The 15524-nt window shown below is 44.0% G+C and overlaps 1 protein-coding gene across 1 annotated transcript in view; it reads left to right on the top strand.

The window, feature by feature from the left end:
- The window catches only part of SCD5 (stearoyl-CoA desaturase 5), a 122339-nt gene that overhangs the window by 67982 nt on the left and 38833 nt on the right, over positions 1 to 15524 (top strand). Inside the window, exon 2 of the mRNA XM_010950376.3 lies at positions 5863 to 5993. Coding sequence (XP_010948678.2) covers positions 5863 to 5993 — 131 coding nt within the window. The remainder of the gene's footprint in view (positions 1 to 5862; positions 5994 to 15524) is intronic.

Raw genomic sequence — 15524 nt, 5'->3', positions numbered from 1 at the left:
CTAAGGCTCAGAGATTAACTCACACTGATAAGTGATATACCAGGGATTCAACCCCAGGTCCACTTTAACCGTTAGACCAATCAATCATATGTGTATATATGTATCTGTATCCATCTAGGGCTCTGTCTGATTTTCTCCATTTATCTGCCAAATCTGGGAAGGACTGGAGAAGAGAAACAATCATTTATTGGCCCGAACCCAGAAGTGACTTTCGAAACACTTGAACTGGTGGGAAAGGCAGATATTCAAGGGCGTTGTCTTCTCCCATTCGGGCCCCAGCCCGTCCCCCATATGGCCCTGTCCCCAGGAGCCTTCTCCCTCTGCTTCCTCCCCTCCTCCCCCTAATCCCGCTGCTGTCTCTCCCCATCCCGCTCCCATCGCCTCCCCCCTTCCCTCGTCGGAAGACTGTTGCGTGCGGGCTTCGTGTCCTCCCTCCGGGTTCTCAAAGCCTAAGCCGCCGCTGCACACCCCGCCCTCCATCCCGGTGCCTGGAATCAAAGGCTCCCGCGTGGGGAACCCGGGACGGGGTGGGGAGCAGCTTACAGCATCAAAGGCGCCTCCAGGAGAAGCGTGCCAGCGCTCTGAGGTCACACGAAAGGGCAGCCTGGTCTCTCCTGATCCGGAGGGTCTAGAATCGCTTAGCATTTACCGAGCCCCGCGGGGGCCCAGGGGCTCCGCACAGGGTCAGCGTGTGGGTGGGCTGGAGCAAGCGCCGAGCACTGTAGATCTGGGTTTATCCATTTGTAACTTCAGGGAATGAGACCAGATGGCCTCTAAGAGATGGTGTACCTTATAGCGCGGCGTTTTCTCAGTCCTGGTTGTGCATCAGAATCACCCGAAGAGATGCCCGTTCTGCCAGTCCTCTTTGATTCACTGGGCCCTATGGGCCTGGAGTCTGTTAATGATCCCATAACTGCAACGGGCAGGGGCAGCCGGGGCTGAGAACCACCGCACCAGAGGAGAGGTCTTGGAGCCAGACTGATCTGGTGTTTGGGCCCCAGTTCTGTCAGTGTTTGATCCTGAGGCAGTCACTTAATGGCTCTGGGCCTCAGTTTTGCACATCTTTAAAATGGGGGTTAGGACATCTACCTTATAGGAGTAGACCAATACAATTAGATATGTTGGTAAATTGGTGCTCTGTGGCAGGTGGGCCATGAGAGTGGACTGCCTTCTCCAGCCTCTCTTCTGACTCTCTGTTAGGCCATGTGGTGCATTTTTCTTTTTTAAGAGGAATTTTACCGTGCATTTGGCTTAGGAAATCATGTGAAGCGACTTCCTTTTGCTGTCTGTTCCTAAATATTGATCTTTTCATTTTATCATTCTTATAATAGGGATTGCAATGATCTTATGTGTGCAGAGTATTTGAAGGTGAACAAAAGGAGGTTATTTTAAGAAGTGTTCGAAGGAGTTACAGCAAAATATGAACAGAGAGTGATTAGGGTTGGTACTGTTTTTCCCCCTCTACTTTCTGTGCATACTGTTTGCCATAGTGGCTGCATTTTGCATTCCCACTAGCAGTATAGTAGGGTTCCAATTTCTCCACATCCTCACCAACTCTTATTTTCTGCTTGCTTTTGTTTTGTTATAGTAACCATCTGTGGGTGTGAGGTGGTTAGATACAGGCTTTTTATCAAATCCTCTTTTCCAGCCCAGGACTTTGCATCTATTGGTCTCTATCTGAATCTTGCCTCTTCCTCATCCTTTAGGGATTAGCTTAATTCTTACTTTCTCTGCAGTTTTCACCCATTCCCCAAACTAAATTACCCCCTTTTAGTCTCTCATATTAGTCTGTTCATTTCTTCCATAGCACTTGCTGTAATTTGTAATTATATCGTAAGTAATTGACTTTTCAAATTCCTGTCAACTCAAGGAGGGAAGGGGCCATATTTGTGTGGTCGCCTGGTGAACCCCATCCTGAGCTCAGTGCCCGGCCCGTAATAGGAGCTCAGTAAACTGTCTCGTGAAGTCTTGGGTCACCTGGTACTCATGTTTATGACAAGCAGAGGCTGAACTGCATGCAGAATGACAATGAAGGCGTTACTGTAAGTAAATTTGCCGTATGGTGAAGGCAGAACACAAAACAGGGTTTTGACCTTCAGCTTCTGTTTTGAGCTGATTAGAAGGACATGATGCATTCAAGCTTCTCCAGCCAGAATTAAGGCAGCCGGGGGGTCAGGCCACCAGCAGAGGTATTCAGAGTGTGGGCTCTTCCTGCCTTAAACTGTATCCTGGCTGTATCACTTTATGTCTGGATTCCTTCATTTTTAAGACAGAGACAACATATGACCCACCCTGTAGACCTGAGGTGAGGAGTCAGTGAGTTACTATGTATGAAGCACTTACAACAGGACCTGGCACATAGAAAGCTCTCAGTCAATGGTTGCTATTATGACTACTTATTAGCTTTCACTCTGATGCTAGACAGACATAGATAATAAGCGAGGAATAAAGAACTCTGTCAATTGCTTCCTTCTGTGTAGCACTCAGGGATGGGTCTTGAAGGAGGCTGTCCAACTCTCCCCTCAATCAGGTCCAGAATTAAGGGAGTTTTAATTTTTGGTTCTTAGCACCCATCCAGGACTGTTCTCTGGTTGTGTGGTCCAGAGAAGGTCACTATAATCATTCTTCAGACATCACTGTGATGGGGGATCTGGATAGATGGGGGGCTCTGCCTTCCACTGTGGAAGCCCAAGGGGCCGAAGGTTCTCCCTTTTCTGTTGCTAGAGCCTCCCGTTGTGATCCAAGCTCTAGGCAGTTAGGTGTCTCTGCCTTGAAATCCTGGGTGTGGATAGGTTCAAGCATAGATGTAGGGTCAAACAGACATTGTTCTTGGCAGCTGTGGAAGATTTAAGGGTCCACAGTGTGACATGAGCGTCAGGTGGTAGTAAGCTAAGTGTCAGTCCTAGGCAAACAGCTGATTCTTACTTGTTTTGTCCTGTGTTGTTTTGTAACATGTCTACTTTATTTTACATTGAGAAAATATACATAATAACAAAATCTAATAGCAGTTCAGTCATTTTTTTTTAGTTATGACTTTATTGAGCTATAACTTAAACCATACAACTCATCTAAAGTGTGCAAATCATTGGCTTTTAGCATATTCACAGACTTGTGCAACCATCACCAAAATCAGTTTCAGGAAAATTTTATCACTCTCTACCACCAAAACTCTGTACCTGTTAGCAGTCACTCCCCTCCTCCCTCCCTGCCCCCAGACCCATGCAACATGAGTCTATTTTCTGTTCCTGTACATGGCAAACTGTTCTTAAACTGGGATTTAAACTGTACCTTCGTTCCTTTGAAGGAAATTTCCTACTTAAGTCCTGCATTAGTTACCTACTATTGGCAGAACAAATTACCCCCAAATTTAGCAGCTTAAAACAACATGCATTCATCTCACAGTTTTTATAGAGCAGGGATCCAGGTGCAGCTAGGCTGGGTCTTCCGCTTCAGGATCTGTCACGGGGCAGTAATGTGTTGGCTAGGGCCGTGGTCTTAGCTGAGGGCTCGGCTAAGCTCACTTACATTGTTGTGGGCAGGACTTGATTCCCTGAGGACTGTTGAACTGAGGGCCTCATTTCCTGGCTAGCTGTTGGCTGAAGGCCACCCTGAGTTCCTTGCCCCTGGGCCTCCCCAATATGGCAGCTTACATCATCATACCCAAGGGAAGAGAGAATCTGCTAGCAAACTGAAGTCATACTACACTAGGCCATGAATACCAGGAGGCGAGGAGCCCTGGGGCCATCTTGGAGGCTGTATACACAAACCCTATCCTCTAACCTTCCAGTGAGTTCTGTAGGCTACTCAGTATCTTTTAAATATTTTTTTGGTTGAGCTAACCAGAATAGGTGACTCTTATTTGCATACAACCAATTTTTTTGTTGCTCACTGTTCTGTAATCTTGTGATTCTGGTTTCTACTGACCTGGCACCTTTCTTTATGAAGTATGAGCTACTCAGTAAAGTCATTGACACTGCTCATTACTCCTGTTTTTTTTTTTTTTTTTTTGAAATAATCAATTCTGTATCTGAATACTTCACTACCTTGCAGCCAGCTAGCCAGCACTGCAGAAAACTTGTTTGGATATTCATTTCCACAAAGATGAGAGAAGAGAGGTTAAGAACCTCTCACATTAGCCCCATTAAAATAGGAAAACTGAGTCCTGCCAGTGGAATAGCCCATAAAGCCTCACATCCAGCCCAGGGTTTTTGCAGTTTATCCTTATTTGGACTATGACCAGAAGGTTGCTTTCTTTCCTAGAGGTTCTGCAGAATTTTAGTATCAGAAATCCAGTGCAAACTAGCTTAAGCAAGAAAAGGGAATTTGTTGGCTCACGTAACTGTGTGAAATACTGGGGAGGCTCACTTGATCAAAAGGAGAACTATAGGAATTCAGACCCCGCAGCCAGTGGCTCAGTGCAGGCAGCTGTCCTCCTAGCTCTTGGGGACCTGTCCATCATTTTCATGTCCCACTTTCTGGACCTCATTCTTTACTGTCACAGTCATGCATTGGTGTGAGACCTTTAGTCTTTGAGCCAGAAGAGAGAGAAACTTTGGGTCAAGTGTTTATTCCCAGGACAAGGAAGATGGGGTACAGTGCTAGGCCAGGCCTGGGTCACATGGCCACATTCTTGTTGACAGAAGAAGGACCATGAAAAACCACCAACAGCCACTGCTGCCCAGTATAGGCTCTGACTCGAGCCCATTGTCAGTGGCCGAGACATAGACAGATCAGACGTGTAAACGATCCCTGAAATACTGGAGATCCCCAAAAGGACAAAGACAATGCCGCAGTCTGTGGTAAGGCCCTGCCTGGGAGCCATGGATCGGAGGGATTCTTTTTTGGCCAATGTGTTTCATGGAGTCTGGGAATTCATTTTATTGTGCCAAGGTCCGGTGTCTTAGCCCGCTGGCCAAAGAGGGTCACATTCACTTTTTCCATTACAGATTTCACTAGTTCCCTAACTACTTGACAGTTGAAAAAAAATCATTGGCAGAGACCTAAAGGCCAGGGATGACATGGAAAATAGCTGTCCATTTAATGGAGGTTAAATTACAACAACAAAAGAAGTCAGAGCCTTTTATTTACTGCTACTTTCTGTGATTTATGAGCAGATTGTTGTTTTTTGTTTTTAACCTTTCAAGTTAGGAATGCTTTGTCAAGTTCATGAAAACCACATGTATTCAGACTCCTTAATCTGAGTGCCAAGAGTGAGTCTTGTTTTTAGACCCGTGTAAGTATAGATTGAGATCAGACTTGACTTTTGGAAGCTGTAACATTGTGCGCCCTTTAAATGTGTGTATTGACACTGAACGTGCCCTAGTAATTCTTATGAAGATATATTATACTGAAGAGGGCTTCCTGAGAACTTGGTCTGGGTACCATTCACAGCTGCTCGGGGATGTACTCACAGCTGGTTGCCTGGTCTTTGGTGCTTCTTTATGGAGGCCCCTGTAGTGCTAAGTGCTAGAGGCAATTGTGTAGGATTATCTGCCTGATCGTGCCCACATATAGCTTGGTTTAGGGCTCTCCCCCTAAGTAAGGAAGCAGTTCACCCGTACGGTTGTGGCTTGGCATCAAGACTGGCAAGAAACATTCACAAATAGAAGATTTGTTTGATACAGGAAAAAATGATGTTCCAAGGTCAGAGTTTCTTGAGGAAAGTTCTCTCCACTTCCACCTGGTACTGGAAAGCTACAAATCAATAAAAAGCTTGCATTTGCCCAAATTATTGATTCTTCATGTTGTGGATTCTTCCCCTGACACCATTTCACATGGGTCCTTATTCAGAGGAGAAAAAAGCTTGGGGGAAGTTTAAAAGCACTGACATCTGCTGACATTCTCCCTGCTTGTGTCTTGCAGCCTACTTCTGCTTCCTCCTGACTGCTCTGGGTGTGACAGCTGGTGCCCATCGCTTGTGGAGCCACAGGTCCTACAAGGCCAAGCTGCCTCTGAGGATATTTCTGGCTGCCGCCAACTCCATGGCTTTCCAGGTGGGGATGGAGGGTCCTCTTTGCCTTAGGGACTTAGCGCAGATGGCAGTGTGGGAGGAGGCACAGACGTGCTCCCTGTGCAGTGGACCTCCTTCACACCCATTCTAGGCTCAGTGCTCAGGCCCCCAGGCACTCCTTGACTGTCTCAAGTTTTTATCTCCTAGTAGATTTAGCTACAGTAAAATGTCCCCTTGGGAGCTTTGTACCCTGAGGCATGCTGTACTACATGGGAGGAAAGGGGATTCCTCCCTCCAGAGTTCATGCCCCAAACATGCCCTGAAACCCTCAACACTTGTCTGGCTCTAATGAAGGCCATGTTCTGTGCCGAGCATACTCTATGCGTATTGCATTTGATCCTCACTGTAGCCCCATGAGCTAGGTGTTATGCATGGCCCCATTTTACAGATGAATAAACTAAGGCTTAATGAAGTTAAAGAACTTACCACAATTATATGGCTTAAAAAATGGTACATCCAGGATAGGCAAATGCAGGTCTGACTCCAAAGCCATTGTTCCTACGACACATATTCCTGAGGTCACCCTGTAAGTGTGTGGCAGAAAGTCTACTCATTACAGAATTGGAAGACTGAGGATTTGAGTTTTACTCTGGTGGCTGCTAGCTATGAATCACTTACTCACCTCCAGTTTCTTCATCTGTAAAAATAAGGACATTACTTCACTTCTAGAGTTGTTATGAAGTCATGATAAAAATGTAAGAAAGGGTCATCACTGCACTAGGATTGGGCTGTATCCTTTAGGGGTATGGTAGTCCTAGACCACTTCCCACCACTATGGGCACTTTCTGAGTACTTGGAATTTTGGTTTCATTGTGAATCTTTGTTTTCCCAATTCTTCATCTGATCCAGGTGGGGTAGATGGGAACAACTTGTCTTCAAAGTCTCTGCCCGTGTTATGAGGGTGGATGATGCCAGGCCCCGGGTGTTTTCACCCACAGGGAAGAAATGGCGATTCCCAAAACTGCTTTAGGGTCCAGGGAAGCTGATGACCCAGGAGCCTCTCGGTGACCCTCAGACGTGCAAGTCACGTGGCCACCTCTGCAGTGGGCCTCCCATCCCTACAAGACAGCCTGACCCCCGGGCATTTCTATAAGTTTCTCTTGTGTCTAAGAATTCATTTCTCCGTTTGAGGCTTCCCTCCTGTTTGAGCATCCATGAAGCAGATAGGATCTAGCACAACAGACCACTTCGGGATCACAATTCCTGTTATGAATATCGACTGGAGAATTAAAGCGCAGTCGGGAATAAGCACCAGGGTCCTGGGAAGAAGCTGCTGTGCACCAAGGGGCAGTTGGCAGCTTCTCGGTTTCATGTTCTTTCGTCCCCCGTTAGCAGTGGGAACTCTGCTGCACTTTCTTTTGACCTCACTCATCTTAGTTCAGTGTTGTGCTTTGTTTATCATAACAATGAGTTATGACAATGATAATTTAGAAGCTCATTGATTTAAATTTTAGATGCTACTTAGGACTTAACTCAGTAATTTTCCTTTATTTTGTTCAAGCAGTTCTTTATTTTTAGCCTCCAGTTACACACTCATGCAGTTATAAAGCACCTCGACAACTGGAATTTTTTCCCAACATAAATAACTTGAAATTGAGAGCCTAAGCCTCTTTTCCAGATGAAACTATTTGTTTATAACTCAGTCTTCGAGAACCTACATTCCCCTAGCAAAACATGACACAGACAACATCACACTGTGATTTTAAATTTACTTTGGGGAGAAAGTATATTGTAGAGGGAAGTGTCCAGGTCCTGGAATAAATCTTGGCTCTGCCATTTGCTGGATGCAGGCTTTTGTGCAAGTCTCTGTACCTTCATCTGCAAAGGAGGTGGGAGGAGTAATAATATTCACCTCATATGGTTATTGGGAGGATGAAATAATGAATAGTAAGTGCCTGGCTTATAGTGACACTCAGTGAATATCATTCCCCTCTTCCATCTCTTTCTTTCCTGTATTTCAGTGTCTATCATATAGAAAATACTCAATGATTGTTAAATTAATAGTTTTATAAAAGTTTTAAGGAAGCACCCCCTTAACCAGGCTCTTTCCTCACTCTCACAATCTTCCTGTTTTAGAACCACAGCCGGTTGGAGCTGGGGGACCTTAGAGGCTGAGTGTAATCCCTCTTCTAACAACTGAAAAAACGAAGGGCCAAATGTCTGTGCTTAGTTTTGTTCTGTTTTTTTTCCCCACATTGTCTCCAAAACATTTATGGGTGTTGAGGAGACTCTGTTGCAATGCGGTTCCTCCTGCCTCCTGTACCTGCCACCAGCCATTTGGGCTGAGCTAGCATATTGTCACTGCTTAGTCCTTATTCCACTGCTCTCCTGCCAGACATTCTTATGTCGCTGCTTTCTAGGTTTCCCAACCCACTGATTATTTTGCATTTTGGATGATTTCTCTCCCAGCTGCCTTCATTTGCATTTTTCCTAAATTGCATCTCATTGTGATCATTTCTATTCATATTTATAACCTCTTTAGATCCATCTGTGTTATTTCTCTGTCCTCAGTGATGTCTGCAGCACCTCCTAATTTGGCACCAACCAAAAATGTTATTAAATGGGTATGCCTTGTTCCCAGTCATTAATGAAAATGCTAAATAAAGCTAGATCTATCAGATACACTGGGGCCTTCCATTAGCTGCCTCCCTCTTAAGCCACCCCCACCCCACCATAGATATTGAGCTGTTTTTCATCTCTAGTTCTTGTTTATGAGAGTTCAGGCTTTTCAGTCATCCTGTCCTAGTACCTACTAGCACGAACCAGAGCTCTTGTCACAGGAATGTTTCAGGGATGCTGTTTTACATGCTTTATTAACCGCCAAAGGTACAATAGCTACAGAAGTCATTGAATCAACCGTTTAAACTAACAGTAAAATTCAGTTTCATTTCACTATTTAAAAAAAATTTTTTTTTAGGGGAGGGGGAGGTAATTAGGTTTATTTATTATTTTTTTAATGGAGGTACTGGGGATTGAATCCAGGACCTTGTGCATGCTAAGTATGCGCTCTGCCGCTGAGCTATTTCCCTCTCCCTCATTCACTATTAATTAAAATGGTTTCATATGCCAGAGGAAATTTCTAGCCTTGCTTTTAAAAACTCTTTTAGAAGGCAGTCACATTTGATTATCTTTATTTTCTCCTAGTTATTCTTCTGTAGCTTTTTGTGTAAATCTGCTAGCTAATTCTCTTTGAATTTAAAGGTGCATAAACCATTCTGTGCTTCTGAGGAACACAAGCGATGTATATGAAATAGCCCGTGTCGTGAGGCGCCTATGACCTCATAGAGCGGGCTAGACTTATGTATAATGAAGAGGGACCCTAACGAGGCAGTGTGCAGTTAAATTGCTCGATGGCTTCATACTGACTCTTAGGGCTGCAGAAATATGAAGATGGGTTAGGGTATTAGGATGAAGTCTAATGCAGAAGGGAAGTTTTGAGCAGAAAACTCACAAGGTGAAAAGGATTTGTCTAGGCAAGGAAGAAGTAGGGGAGGATAGGAAAACCCTTGAGCAAATGTAGAGAGAGAGGAATGACCATGACATCCTGTATGGGGTCCCTGAAAAGCAGAAAATCGGTCTGACTGAAGAAAGAAACTGACTGGTATGGCGTGTGGTGAATCCAGCTGGCTGGATGACATCTCTCACTGGACGTCTCTTAAGCATCTCAAAATCAGTGTGCCCCGAACTGAAGTTGTGACTCTCCCTTCTGCCCCCAAACTACTTCTCCCCTAGCTTTCCCCACCAGAAATCTGGGTGTCAGCCTTGGTTTCTCTATTTCCATAATCATCCCTCATCCAGTCTTTCAGCCAGCCTCTTCAAGTCCTAGCCTCAGTCACATCTTGAATCTAATCTGCATGCTGCTCATCTCGGCCACTCTCTAGTCCAAGCCATGCCCGTTTTTTGCCTAGACTACCTCAAAGCCCCCACCAACTGGTCTTCCTCCTCCAGCACTTGCCGCTTTTCCACACTGCAGCCAGACAGAACGGACTGAAAAGTAAACCACTCTCGAGCGAAAAACCACAGTCTTTCAGTGGCTCTGTGTTGCATTTGGAATGAAATCCAATCTTGTTCTCATGGCCCATAAAGCCTGGTGTGATCAGGCTTTTGCATTTCTGGTGCTCTGTTTTCCACCCCACGTGGATGGACTTCAATACAGTTCTAACACTAACCACTCAAGGTAGCTTCCAGTTCACAAGGTAAAGCCTCAGTCCCCCACAGGGCTGTCCCTGCTTCAGATGCCAGCCACGAGCAGGGGCCTCCCAGCCCCCCATACCTACAAATTCAGGGGTTCCCACAATTCCCTCAGGTTCAATAATTCGCTAGAACAACTCACAGAACTGAAGAAAGTGTTATACTTCCTATTACAGTTTTATTATAAAGGGTACAAATCGGGACCAACCAAATGGAAGAGACACAGGCAGAGGTCTGGGAGGATCCCTCAAAGAGAGCTTCCACGCCTCTCCCTGTGGAGTCAGAAAGTGTCCCCTTCCCTGCACATCACTGTGGTCATCAGCCAGGGAGCTCCTCTGAGCCTCAGTGTCCATAGCTTTTACTGGAGTTTTTAACATAAACCCGACTGATTAAATCACTGACCATGAGACTAAGCTCAATCTCCAATCCCCTTCCCCTCCCAAAGTGCCAACCCTCCAACCACACGCTTGGTCTTTCTGGTGGACAGTTCCAAACCTGAAGCTATCTGGGAGTCCATCCTGAGTCAGCTCATTAGCATGATAGAGACAGTCCTGTCACTCAGGAAATTCCAACAGTTTTTGAAGCTCTGTGCTGGGAATCAGTGGGGGCTGTTACACCACAGTACCTCCCAGACCTCATCTTGCACCACTCTTGCCCTCCGTGCACCAGGCATGCTGGTCTTCTCGTAGTTCCTGGACTGTGCCAAGTCCTCCCCTCTACCCTTCTCCTGCTCTTTCTCACCCAACTTTTTCCAGCCTAAGGTTTCTGATGAGAAAGTCCTTGCCTGTCTCAGTGCCCCCCTTGTAGCTCTCCATGCTCATTTGCTTCACAGCACGAATCCCAGTCTGAAATGGTTTTATTTATGTTCGTCTCCCCTATAAAGTATAAACTCCTCGAGGACATTGCCTTTATTGTCTTGTTCCTTCTTTATCGCCTAGCACAGACCAACATTCAATAAATATTTGTCCAGTTAAAGAAAAATTAAGTGGGAAAGATGAGAATGACCAGGCCAGTTTTTGATTGCCAAGAAGAGGAAATGTTTAAACTTGATGAGAAAAGTAATGTAGAGGGGCTGTCAGATCAGAAGCAAGAGAATGATAGGTGTTTGGGGAGTGTGAACACTGGGACTTTGCTCACAGTGTATCACATGTATTGTGGAGGGGCCGGGACAAGGGAGAGGCAGGCGGCTTTGGAAGGCTACTGCAGGAGTCCAGGTGAACTGGTGACAGCCCGAACAAGGGTGGTGGGTAGGAATGGAGTGCAAGGGGAGAACCTGAGATTTTTAAAGAAAGATGCCCTCGACATTTGTCTTTTTTAGCTTTAACTTTTTACTTGCAAGTAATTTCAGACTTCCCAAAGAGTTGCAAAAATACCATGAAGAACTCCTGTACACCTTTCACTGTACACACCTGTACATCCTGTACACTCATTGTTAACATATTGCCTCATTTGCTTTCTTATTCTCTTTCTTTCTCCATATGGGTGTAGTAGATGCATTCTTCTGTGTTATTTTTTTTCCTGAATCATCTGAAAGTAAGTTACAAACTTCATGCCTCTTCATCCCTAAATAGTTCAGTGTGTATTTCCTAATGGGAAAGACATTTCATGTGATCACGGCACATGTACCAGCATCAGGGAATTGAATCTTGATACAATACTATACCCAGGATCCTAGCCCAAGAGCCAACTCAAGGTCCTGCATTACAGTGAGTTGAAGTGTCTCTTTAGTCTCCTTTCATTTGGAATAGTTCCTTGGTCTTTGATCTTATGACATTGACACTTTTGAGATGCACAGACCAGTTATTTTGCAGAATGCTCCTCTTTTTGGGTTTGCTCATGCTTCCGCATAACTACACTCAGCCTGTGCTTGTCGGGCAGGAATGCTCCATTAACGATCATGTGTCCTGAGCATCAGACCAGAGGCTCATAGTATCACTTTGTCATATTATTAGTGGTATGAACTTTAATCACTTGGTTAAGGTGGTGTTTACCTGATCTCTCCACTGTAAGATTACTATTTTTCCTTTTGTAATTAATGACTAATTTATGCTGAGATACTGTGGGCTTATGTAATTTTTTTTCTGTTTTATTTTAAATTTTTATTTCTTAAACTTTTTTTTATTGAGTTATAGTCATTTTACAATGTTGTGTCAAATTCCAGTGTAGAGCACAATTTTTCAGTTATACATGAACATACATATACTCATTGTCACATTTTTTTTTGCTGTGAGCTACTTATGTAATACTTTTTTAATCAACCTTTTATCCAGTAGTTTTAGCATTACCTTGGTGGGTCTTGCCTGTATCGGCTATTGCTATGGCACCTTCAAAAAAAATGGCGATTTTCTGACTTCATTATTTCTTCTACATTTGTTGGTTGGCATTTTACTTTTTATGTATTTATTTATTATGGGCTCATGGGTTCCTATTTTATTAAATGGATTTTAATCCATTCCTGTTATTATTCATCTTAATGTCTCACATTATTTATCAAATTACCCCAGTTTGTTCAGTAGGAGATACTACAAACAGACTCGTATGTCCTTTTTGACATGTCCCCACCATTTTTTGAGCAATTCCTGACTTTCTGGCATAACAAAATCTGCAAAGTTCCTCTTGTGTTTTTCCTGCCCTTGTCCTGGCACCAGCCATTTCACCGAAGAGTCCTGGTTTCTTTTAGTGGGAAATGGTGTTTAGAAACCAGGATCTGGGAGTGAGGTGTGTTCATTACTGCTGGGCTGCCATTATTTTCCAGGCCCTTTCCGCCCCAACATTTTGACTCATTGAGTGGAGATTGAAATTAGAAGACTAAACAATGGTCACATCACAGACCAAAAAACTCTCCCAAACCCTAATTGGAAAGATTCACAGAAGGCAGACTCATCTACCAAGAGGACTACCCAAGCCACTTTTAAGATGTGTGTTAAAAATATGTTTTTAAATAGTATGTCTTATTCAAGTGCATTCTTGTTATAAGAGATTTAAATCCTGGAGTAATGAAAGAAAATATGAGACACTCCTTTCCTACTTTGCAATCTGTAAGTTTGGTCAGCACTTTTAAACCCCTAAAGTTGGCTTTTCAACATTTGCCCGGCTCCTGAGTCCTCCCCAGGCTGAGTGCCACGTGAGAGCTGAGCAGCAGGTGGGGACTTGTTCTCTCAAAGCTGCGATGTGCCAGGCGGGGAAGACTGCTGCCAGGCCCTTCTCGGGGACTTTCTGGGCTCTTCTTCCAGATTGTCAGTGTTGTCTGGAGGGAAGTCAGTACTGACCCAATATCAATGGTGGGGAAAGCACCGAACGTTCTTCACTGTTTGAATAGGACAGTGTTGGCATCTGAGCTGGAGGAGATTAAATTCAGACCCCAGAGACTGAGATAGAGTCTATTTCCCATGAGCTTTAGGGCCCCTAAAGAGTGGAGGCCACAGTGTCTTCCCCTCTTTGACCCCCTTGATAGAACGACTGTTTTCCTGGACAGGATGCCATCACTCACAAGACACACACACACACACACACACACACACACACACACACACAAACATATACACGCGCACGCATGTGTGCGTGCACTTGTTCTACTCTAAAACTTGCCTATTCAAGCTGAAATGTTGGTCCTAGTTTCTTTCTCACTACTGACTGGAAACAAAGAGGTATTATGAATACAAGTGGAATTCCCTTTGGCTGTGTTTTGAGGCCACCTGGTAAATTTTCCCTTTTGGTACTTTAAGCAGCCACACAATTGAATTGGGGGCCAGAACAACCCTGCTGCCATCTTGTCAGAAGCAGGCATCTGTTTGCAGCTATGCTAGGGGAAAGCCAGTCAATGGTTCTGGTCTCAGAGCTGTTGCCTGGGACTTGGACTTCCCCTTGCTACCCAGAGGAGATGATGTGAGCTTTAAAAGACAGTTTCCCCTACTGCCAGTTAGAGGACTAGATTCAAGAATGTATTCTGAACATACAAGGAAGTTGGGGAAGAGTCATTCTGACGAAGTGAGTTGCTTCATAATCTGCTTCAGTGGAGCTTTTGAGATTGATTACCTTTGCTCAAGTCCCAGAGATTCTCAAGGGCTGTGCTTATGGAGAAAAATCACCACATGATCAATTTCAATTTCTACAGTCTGAGCAGGGGCCCCATTTAGGAATATTATCTGTGCTGAAGGGTGAAATCATAAAGGTACAAGACACAAGGTGGGGGTAAGCAAGGGCACTGTCACCCTGGCTGAGGTGTGATTGGTCGATTAGTGCTAGTAAGAACAAAGAAAGAAGGGAGATGTAAAGATATGTCACTGCCTGGATTACTGGATGAATATTTCTGCTTTGTAGTTTTTCCTGACATGGAGCTGACGGCAGAAGCTGGGTTGTTTGATTCAGGAGTATGGAAACTTAAATAATTTGTTTCCCTCGTATCACAAAAAGAAAAACTTAATTATTATAAAAATTTAGAAAATACAAATGAGAAGAACAAATTAAAAGTCACCCACTGTCCCACTTCCTAGAGAACAACTGTAAACAGGTTGACTTACATGTTTTAAAATTTTTTCTATGCCTAACTACACATTTTTAAATTAAAAATGCTTTCATTTACTGTATCTATTATTTTGAAAACTATTTTTCACCTTACTTTCCACTTCATCTCTCCAAGTCAATACTACAATATCCTTTTTTTGTCAGCTAGTCATTTTGATACAAAACCAATAGACGTTCTTGGTAAAAATTTCAGAATATAAGATAAAACCTAAAAGTATTTCTCCTCCTCTCCTACCTCCCAGTCTCCCTCCCCTGAGGTAACCCTAAGACATTTTTCTTAATATTTCTCTCCAGAAATTTTCTGTGCACACGCACAGGCACACACACACACGAATATTATTCAATTAATTAATATATCACAAGGTACTAAGTCAAATCCTGTTATGTGGAAATTCAGGGTTTTTCCAAGTTTTCCCTTCAGTGAGCACCCTTGTGATTAGATCTTTGCACACAGCCGTGATTATTTCCTTAACATAAACTCCAGAAAATGAATTGCACAATTTTAATGCTTTTGACATGGACAGCCCCTTTGCCATTCACAGGGTTTTTGCCAATTTCTCACTTTCATCCATAAGCAACACTGCATTTTTTAAAACCTTTAAAAGTGCAACACACACATGGAAAACTGTACAAGCCATGGGTTAGACCTGCCCTGTCCAGTATGGTAGCCACCAACCACATGTGGCTACCGAGCACCTGAGATGTGGCTGGTCTGAACTGAGCTAGTTAGAAGTGTGAAATACACACCCAATTCGAAGCATTGGCACAGAAAAAAAATCATATAAAATATCTCATTAAT

The sequence above is a fragment of the Camelus bactrianus genome, chromosome 2 (assembly GCF_048773025.1).
Source record: "Camelus bactrianus isolate YW-2024 breed Bactrian camel chromosome 2, ASM4877302v1, whole genome shotgun sequence".
Classification (NCBI taxonomy): Eukaryota; Metazoa; Chordata; class Mammalia; order Artiodactyla; family Camelidae; genus Camelus; species Camelus bactrianus.
Note: the sequence above shows the minus strand (reverse complement) of the source record. Positions and strands in the feature narration are given on the sequence as shown.